General features: G+C 39.9%; 2 protein-coding genes across 3 annotated transcripts in view; one reads left to right on the top strand and one right to left on the bottom strand.

The window, feature by feature from the left end:
• Positions 1-1,223: 1,223 nt before the first annotated feature.
• Positions 1,224-5,511, bottom strand: snap29 (synaptosome associated protein 29). The gene is made up of 6 exons (XM_075467564.1): positions 5,284-5,511; positions 4,151-4,387; positions 3,820-4,016; positions 2,559-2,644; positions 2,374-2,478; positions 1,224-2,087 (listed from the first exon to the last, which is right to left on the bottom strand). The coding sequence occupies exons 2-6, from the start codon at positions 4,385-4,387 to the stop codon at positions 1,930-1,932; spliced, it is 783 nt and encodes a 260-aa protein (XP_075323679.1). The 5' UTR covers positions 5,284-5,511; the 3' UTR covers positions 1,224-1,929.
• Positions 5,512-5,559: 48 nt separating this feature from the next.
• Positions 5,560-8,562, top strand: part of pi4kab (phosphatidylinositol 4-kinase, catalytic, alpha b) — a 28,638-nt gene continuing 25,635 nt past the window's right edge. Inside the window, exons 1-6 of one of the 2 annotated variants that reach the window (XM_075467562.1) lie at positions 5,560-5,774; positions 6,902-7,018; positions 7,448-7,541; positions 7,819-7,907; positions 7,994-8,066; positions 8,147-8,409. In XM_075467562.1, the coding sequence (XP_075323677.1) occupies positions 5,676-5,774; positions 6,902-7,018; positions 7,448-7,541; positions 7,819-7,907; positions 7,994-8,066; positions 8,147-8,409 (735 nt within the window). In that variant the 5' untranslated portion in view covers positions 5,560-5,675. The remainder of the gene's footprint in view (positions 5,775-6,901; positions 7,019-7,447; positions 7,542-7,818; positions 7,908-7,993; positions 8,067-8,146; positions 8,410-8,562) is intronic. The other variant, XM_075467563.1, reaches the window with a different exon arrangement.

Below are 8,562 nucleotides of genomic sequence, written 5' to 3'. Positions count from 1 at the left end.
AGACATAAAATGCTTCTTTGTGATGAAAATGACCAAAGTTTGAACCCAAACAACAAAAACTTAAATCAAACAACTACAAAAGTTACTAAAATGCCAAAAACAGACAAAAAACTATGGAAATGCAAAGTGACCTCAAGGAGATGGAAAATGACAACAAAGAGAAAAAGCATTAAAAGATCAAAGAGGCTTAAAAAACCCCCACTGAAAACAAAAACATAACAGTGATGTAAATTACTCAATATGAAAGACAACATAACTAAAATTGTGCCTTAGTTGCTTCATATTCATGTCAGTTTGGATGTTGGGCTCTTCTGTGGGACAATTGATGGGCCTTTCACATGCCCCGAAGTACAGACAAACTTACATGCAAAAATATTTGCTCTTCATGTACAAGTTTCACAACGTGCTTCCCTTCTTTAATTCCTGAAGCTGTGCTGTTTCCGAGCTTACTCTGGTGTTAATGATGTTGCAGCGGCATGTCAGGTAATGCCTGTATCCTCTTCTATACTTTATGTGTGTACATCACAAGTGCCACAACAAGGTGCAACCTTCAGGTATCACATAAATGCCTTTTCATCCAGAAATGCAGGGACCTCCCTCAGCTGGGGCCCCAGGTAGTCGATACCCCCATATTCGCCTCTGTGTCGCCCCCAAGTTGTGTATAACTTATATGTGTTGTAAGAGGACTGAACTGTAATTAGCAAGTCATCCTAATGAATGCTTGTTGCGGCTGTAGGAGCAGCTGGTCCAACACAGAGGAATGATAATGAATGGACGCCTCAAAATAAGCACGAGTTACGCATAGCAACACAGATGGTTCACAACGCAGCCAGCAGACACTCACACATCATCACATGGTAATAATTAAGAAAAAGATTAAAAACAAATAGCAGTGAGTTCAATTTAAGAATTGCACATAACTTTACAGGGCAGAATATTTCAGGACTTTGTGAATTTTTATTGCAATAAGCCAAAAACTGCATTTATTGAGCAAGGTTTTGATTTCAGCTTATTGCGGAGACAGCGGAACTGATACGCAATTTATGTTGTAAAAATGTGAGATAAGACATGTTTTGCGCAAGTACCCAGTGATGATTGTTGATTAATGGTATCTTCTGAAGTTGCTTAGACCTCAAGGCCACATGGTGATATACAGCATCACCTTGTGGCACTTTTGACTTCTTGCTCCATTTATCACAAACTCTTCAAAGTACACCTGAGAGTCCCCTTAGAAAACTGTTTTTATTAGGTTTGTGGGTTTGATTATAAGACATTACACGGTCAAAATAAAACATCAACCATGGACTTATTCATCAACTTAAAGGGTAGTCTTGGGATTCATTTTTTTTCCGCAAAAATGTAAAAGTGGCTTTTCAACTTGTGAATTCACAAAGTCTCATTCAGTACCGCAGCACTGAATCAAACTAAAACAATTTATGTAAAGCTGGAGAAAGAACAGGAGGAAAATTCTAAGTATCAAACAAAGTGAACTATCTCAGGTTGAGATATGCCAGCGGAAACAGAATCAACACAGCAGAAATGTCTGTAAATATTACATGTAAGGCAAACACGTGTTGAGTTAGGTTTGATGCTTGCGTGTGTTTTCATACATTTGTAGTGAGAGGTTTAAGAACCAGCCAGGCCTGACATATGAATCATGCACATGCCAAAAAACAAACAAATTATCCAGTTTTTGCCCACCTACAGAATCCAAACAAACGGCAAATCTTTTGGATTGAGAAAAACTTAAAAAAAGATAAAGGAAATTGAGACAGTGAAAATTTCAACGAAAACACGGTTTGGAGGTGGAAGAAGAGACGCAAAACTACAGGAAACAGACTTCAATCAGCAAAGGCCGTTGTGAAGAGTCAAGTGTGAGGATGACCTGTCGTGCGCTTTTGTCTAAAAGGGTCCAAGGGGGAGGCCTTATTAGAGTTTTTTAATCTGCTGGTTTGTGTTGTGGATCTTCAGATCCATTTTGTCCACTTTATTAAGTAGAGAATCAATCGAGTCGTCCTGGTCCTCAATCTCGGACTGGAGACCGAGTCCAAGGTTCTTCAGTCTGTGCAAGCCATCGCACATCTCATCTAAGTCAACAGGAGATATCTGACATTAGTTAAGAAGTGAAATGACAGACAACACAGGGATTTCTTTTTAAATCATAAACATCAGAATATATGCTGAACATCAGAATGTATACTGCTATTCTAGAGATTCTAAAATGTATATTTTATGGTTATATTATTAAAAAACTACTCTGTTGTTCTGGAGTTAACAGGATAATTTAAACTTTGGCCATTCATGTGACTGGATTATATAAAACCATTTACAATAATCAAGTAAGGGCAAAAGATTTTTTTTTTTTTTTTTTACCCAAGTTTTTGTCAAGGGTCTGGTGAGCCTCCTTGAGGTGTCTGTTCTGAGAGTATCCGTTCTCTCTGGATGAGCGGTCATCCATTGACGCAGTAGCTCCAAAACCTGAAACACAGGAATCAGAGATGGTGGGGCCCAGTTTGTTGTATGTGGACATCATGTTGACATTTAGTGCCAACTCCTACCTCCCGTATCCAATTTTCTCAGGTTGGGGTGGCTGGCTTGGTACTTATCCTCATTTTCTCTGCTGCCGGACAAGGCACTCTGTAATCTGAGACCGACACAGAAGCATTATTGTTCAGCCATTTGGTGAAAGACAGTCAATGAAAACCATAATAAAAATAAAACAGAACATTTTTATGAGAGCCTAATGGTTTTGATTTAAAAATTGATTTAAAAAACAAACACACTTGTTTTTGTTTAATCAGGTTAATTTTATTCGAATTAATTGTTTTCTCTGTGTAGTGTTTAGCATTAGAAAATACTGCACACCATTCCATTTAAAGACCTAGATCATTGCTGTCACCACTCATTCATTTATCTCAAATGTGTATGTTTACATTTCAACATTTTTTTTTTTAAAGGTGGATCACGTAGGATTCATTGACACCTATAGGTGACGTCTGAAACTAACTGAACATCCTTGGTCTCACACTCCCCTTTCAAGAGTGTAGGAGAAACGAGGGTAATCACTAAAATGCAAAAAGCCCTAACAGTGTTTTGTTTGTATGTTTTGGCCAACTGTAACAACACAGGGGTGCAACACAATGGAAACAAGCTGACTCTTGTTTTTCAGGTGGCTGCACACAAATAAAACGATAACAGATTTTATTTATGGATAATTTCTACAAATTTGATGTCCTTAAAGCCATAATGTGTAATATTTCACGTTGTCTATTAACAAATTTGAGTCTTATCATTCACAAGTATTACCTCAATCGTTATTAATTACCTCCATCACAAAAGTGCAGTGTTCTTATATTCTTTATATTCAGCATACGAATGTACATAAGAGTGTTACACTCCAATGAATGTCTCCATGTTGCTCCGCCATTTTAAAACTACGGAATTTGTAGAAGGACATGTCATCAGCTTTGCATTTTCCGTTTCCACATTGGAAAGTCGGGAGTAGAGTATTTTTTTGTAAGGGAAGAGATAATGAGAATGCCCACGATTACTGTTTAGCAGGGATTTCCATTCCTGTTAATTAAAGTAAAGGAAGATGGGAGATGTATTATTGTCCTCAAAAACTCACTTACAAGCAATCGCTACGATGGTCCGGTGAGTGAAAAAATATTTTATTCGATCCAGAAATTTTGATCCCGACAATAACTATTCGTCTTAGAATCTGTAATTTGTGGCATTTTTATTGGTATATCAAGGAAAGTAAAATAACTTTAAAATTCTTTGAATTGGATGAAGCTGAGGAAGAAAATTTCAACCTACCTTTCATTGGCTTGGTAGGTACTGGTAGGCTGCTCGGGTGGTGGCTTTGTCTCTGGTTTACCCTTGAAGTAACTGACAAGTCCGCCCCACACACTCTTGATGCTGGTAATATGCTTCTGGCTGGTCTTCAGGTCCTGATCCATGTTGTCTAACATCTTGTCTGTTCTCTTCAGAGCCTCACCCTGCCGCACCAGCTCCTACACACACAAATACAAAATAAAAAGGACAGATGACAAGATGGACGAAGATAGAGGGGAGATGTGTACCTCAAATAAGTACTGACCAACTGTCTCCCTCTCAGAGACAATGTGAGCTCTCAAGCTTTACGTACCTCTGCAGTTTCCACACCCATCTTCTCTGAATCATAGATGAGGCCGATGGAACGGTAACTGCTGTCCACAGCAGACTTAGCAGTGCGCATCACCTCCTGTTGAAGGTACCTCTGCTTCCTCTCTGCTTCAGTCATCCCACTGTCGCTGGGGTCATCGTCAAAATCCCTTCTTTTAGGCTTAAAATCTTCCTCATCGTCATCATCTGCAAAGGGGTTGTGGGATTTAGGGTAGGCCATCTGTGAAGCAAACACATTGTTTTGACAAAATAGTCTTATCTAAAGCTTTCAGCGTCCGACAATAGTCTCAGGTCAAAGATAAGTGTTCCCCTCCTTCATCAGATTTAGTTGACACTGTTTTAAACACTATCTTATTGGAAAAAAAGGATGAAATCAGTTGGTAGATAAGAGATTTAATAACATTAAATTTCCAGAGCAAATCATCAAAAATACTGCAAAGGTTAGCATTCAATTTCACATAGCAAAAAAAAAAAAAGATGGTATTCTACAAACAAAAATGCCTTCGAATGCCAGTAATTTGATCAGTTTTTGACTTCTCGCAGACTTTCAAGTTGGCATCTCTATTAATCGAGAGAGTAACTTGCTGATATGACAATTCTGATCATATAGTTTGGCTCAATAATTACCACACATAATAAAAAAAAAATGAAGTTTTACATTTTAAATAAATAAACACACACACACACACACACACACACACACACACACACACACAGAAATATATAGAGAAAGATAGATAGATATTAGAAGAGGAAATTATACAAATGCCAAATGACAGGTATCTTCAACAAGTCTCTACTTCCACACAAACGACTTTTAAGTAAAGGATACAGTCAAACAGTTTAGCACTCAAGACATGCCCTAAAGACTGCTGCATTATACAAACAATAAATAATAATCATCATTGCTCTGTATAAGCATTTCATGGGTGTTGGTTAGCCAGTCAAGACTAGCTTTTCTACACAGACTAGCCAAACAACAAACAATCAAACGAACACATCCGCAAAACAGGACACAGCTGCACAGCGCCATTAAGGGCGTTTTCTCCTCATAAAATAGATTATGTCTAAAATGAAACCGTAAAATATTGGCAAAGGTAAATGTACCAGACGTACCTTTGACTGTCGCCACAGCAGACGTCGTTGTCTCTCTATCAGCTGACTGTTCGCTGCCCAACACTTCCTGTCACGTTCGATGACGTTGCCGGTTGCTCTCCCAACCTGTTAATCCTGTGGAACGAAAACGCACACGAAAAATATTTGCGCTTAACGCTTAAATGCGACAATAGACGAGACAGTTCGTCGTTATCCCTCCACTTTTAGTTTGGTGGCATTCGTAAAATAATATGGAAACCGCTGGTGTGTGACGTACTAATGTAAACTCAAGCCTCCGCTGAGATTGTCCCTACCGAGCTGCCGTACTGCGGCTTTCCCAGCGCTAGTTGCCGCTGCTGGACTGGCTCCTCTGCCAACTGAATTCATTTCACTGGCTTGATGTAGGGGTAAACATGTCTGTAATGGGAGGTGGTACGAGAGGGTTTTATTTCAACACAGTCCTATCGCTGGCCCGCTCTCTAGCTGCCCACCGTCCCGCGCCGGTCGATAAGGTGAGAAATGACAAACCCGAGTACTCTCCATTTGGCGAATTCTCACTAATTGGCTAAGTTAGTGACGATTACCTGCGCGGTTGTTCGGGGTGTTGCTCCGCTTCCGCACAGGAGGCGGCTTATTTTGATCACATATGTGATAGCCAAGCTAATATTAGACTGGATAGTGTGTGTCAGCAGTTAGGAGTAACTCATACAGGCTCTCTGTGAAAGTGTTTTTCTTGTAAGAGGAGAGGGAGGCGATGGAGAGGAAAGTGGCGTCGCTGCTTGTGAGGTGCCTGGTACCGCATCAGACAGGCAGAGTATTCAGGCTTCATGAGCACTGCAGTCAAACAGGTTTTCGGAGAGATGGTTGAGAAGAGTTCATTATGTGCTCAGGTCGTCTGTTAGTAACCTGTTGCAGCTGGAGGATGATTGATAAGTTCTCAAAAGAGTATTTTCTTGGCCAATAAAGGAAGATTAGTGAGTTTGAATAAGGTCATATTTATATTCGGTTGAGTAAAAGTAATAAATAATCAGTATACTGTTGTAAAAAGCGTTGTTTTATGGTGCATATGAGCGATATGTCCCCATTTAGGGAAAGTAAAGGGAATTGACTGTGATGTTGAGAAGCTCAGGTACATTAGTTCCTGGAGAATTTGACTGTGGTTATCTTGGTTCACTTGCTAAGTGTATATGGGATTAAACAACATGGTTACAATACTATGGGCTTCCAGGGATTGAGCAAAACTAAGCAAAAAGGTGGAGGGATTGTGGTGGCTTTCTTTTCCAGGTTCATCTGAGGGGAGGATAGATAGTCTCAGATTGTCTCAGATTTAGGAATTAGTTGGTCAGAACATACACTAAGGGCTTGCTTCCCAGGCATAAAGCAAACTTTGTGAATCTCAGGAAAAAGAACAACACATACAAGCTAGTAAGAAGTTGAGAAGTAGAGAGAAGTTGAAAATTAATTCACAAAAGTCAGAAAGGGCTCACAATGGCATGCATAAAATGGCTGGGTTCTGGGTAAGATGAATGGTCCGATGATGGTGTGTGTATCATTGTCCCGGACTGTAAAATATAAGTTTTGATATAAATATAAGTGATGCATATTACTAATACATTGTATCATGTTTGTGCTCTTTTAGGTCAAGAAACTACAATGCATGTGTCCTGTGGAAGTCCGTGGTGTATTTACTTTAGATGTGCGTCGCAGAGATGCTGTTATTGCGCTGGCTGTGTTTCTGGTGGAGTCCGGCTTACAGGTGGGTGGTGTTCAGTAAAGAGCTGAGCACAATATTATTTTGCTGTGATATAGCTGTAAATTATCACTGTCGCTATAACACAATTATTAGTCCATTTTCTTTTCCAGCCTTACACAGGAATTTAAATACTGTATATCACCACGATAAGCTTATTTCTGTAATCTGTTTTAGCTGGTGATTAGACATGCAGTTGACCATGTAAGCCGCTAACCTCGTCACGCTGAGACACGGCGTGGAAAGCTTCCCTCTTGAGCGTGTAGAGATGACAGCTTTACTTGACCACATAATTTAATGACATATTGTCTCGAATGCAATTTTGACTGTGTCGGAATTAATTAAGCCTCATAAATTTCAATTATAAGAGCTCACTTGGCAAGTAAAAGTCCTGCACTTGTTTGTGGTGTGTAATGATTTGCTTTACTCTGGCAGCACAAAGACATACTTGTTTCCTACTTGCTGAGCTTATTGAGAGGGCTACCACGTGTCCAATGGATCGAAGAGAGCCTGGGAAAGAAAGGAAAGGGTAAGAGGAATCCTCTTAGATAGGGGCTTTTTGATTTTACACTAGCCTCTATTTACACGTGCCGGAAGTGAACTTGTTTCTTTCAGTGAGATGCAGTTTTCAGTACTGTATTAAGATACACGTAAATGGTTTTAATGTGTATCAATGAATTGCATTTATATTGGCCAGATGTGATATTGGAATGAGATACTATGAACCATATTTGTTTCATTGTTCTAGTAAATCTGTTGTTCAGCTGTTTCAATTGCATGTGTTTGTGCCACTTTGTTTGCCTTAGAATTTCTCCCAGTTGCAGAAAACTTCAGCTTCTGTCTGGTGACACTTCTCGCAGATGTGGCTCAGAGGGACTCGGAGTACCGACAAGAGGTCTGCTCAGCTGTGAGAGTGGTGATTATCTGGTTGGGGTACACTGTAGGAAAGTAACGTTTTTGTTTCTACTGTTTTGTCTCCAGATCTTAAACACCATGATGGAGGTCATGCAGACATTGCAGGAAATGTGCCAAACACCTGATAATCATGACAAAGGTATGTATGTAAATATCAAAGCACCGTATGTCGTCATCCTTCAAAGTGAAAAAGTTTCATTTCTGCTCTCTTGTCTGCAGTCTTCATGTGCAGGTATGTTGTTCCCACTCTGCTCGGCATGACTCGAGCATTTGGCCGCTACAGCAACACAGAAGAAGCCCTGTTGTCCAAGTTGTTCCCCAAGGATTCCCCTCCGGCTCGTTGTGTCGCAGAGGAAACTGAGGGCGTGCGCCGCAGGTCCTTCAATGACTTTCGATCTATTCTGCCATCCTCTCTGCTCACAGTGTGCCAAAGTGACAGTCTGCGCAGACGCAACGGGACCAACCTGGATTCGTCGGCACAGGTTGGTTGATGTTGTGACGGAGCAGTGTTCAGAAAAAAACATAGTGTTGGAATGGTTTACATCATTGTGTGATTTTTATTTTACTAACAAATTAGATAAAGCATTATTCAAAGACTTGTTATATTTGGTTAGTGATTTTAAGAAATATTTTGT

Source organism: Odontesthes bonariensis, chromosome 6, assembly GCF_027942865.1.
Source record: "Odontesthes bonariensis isolate fOdoBon6 chromosome 6, fOdoBon6.hap1, whole genome shotgun sequence".
NCBI lineage: Eukaryota > Metazoa > Chordata > Actinopteri > Atheriniformes > Atherinopsidae > Odontesthes > Odontesthes bonariensis.
This window is presented reverse-complemented; position numbering and strand designations above follow the sequence as displayed.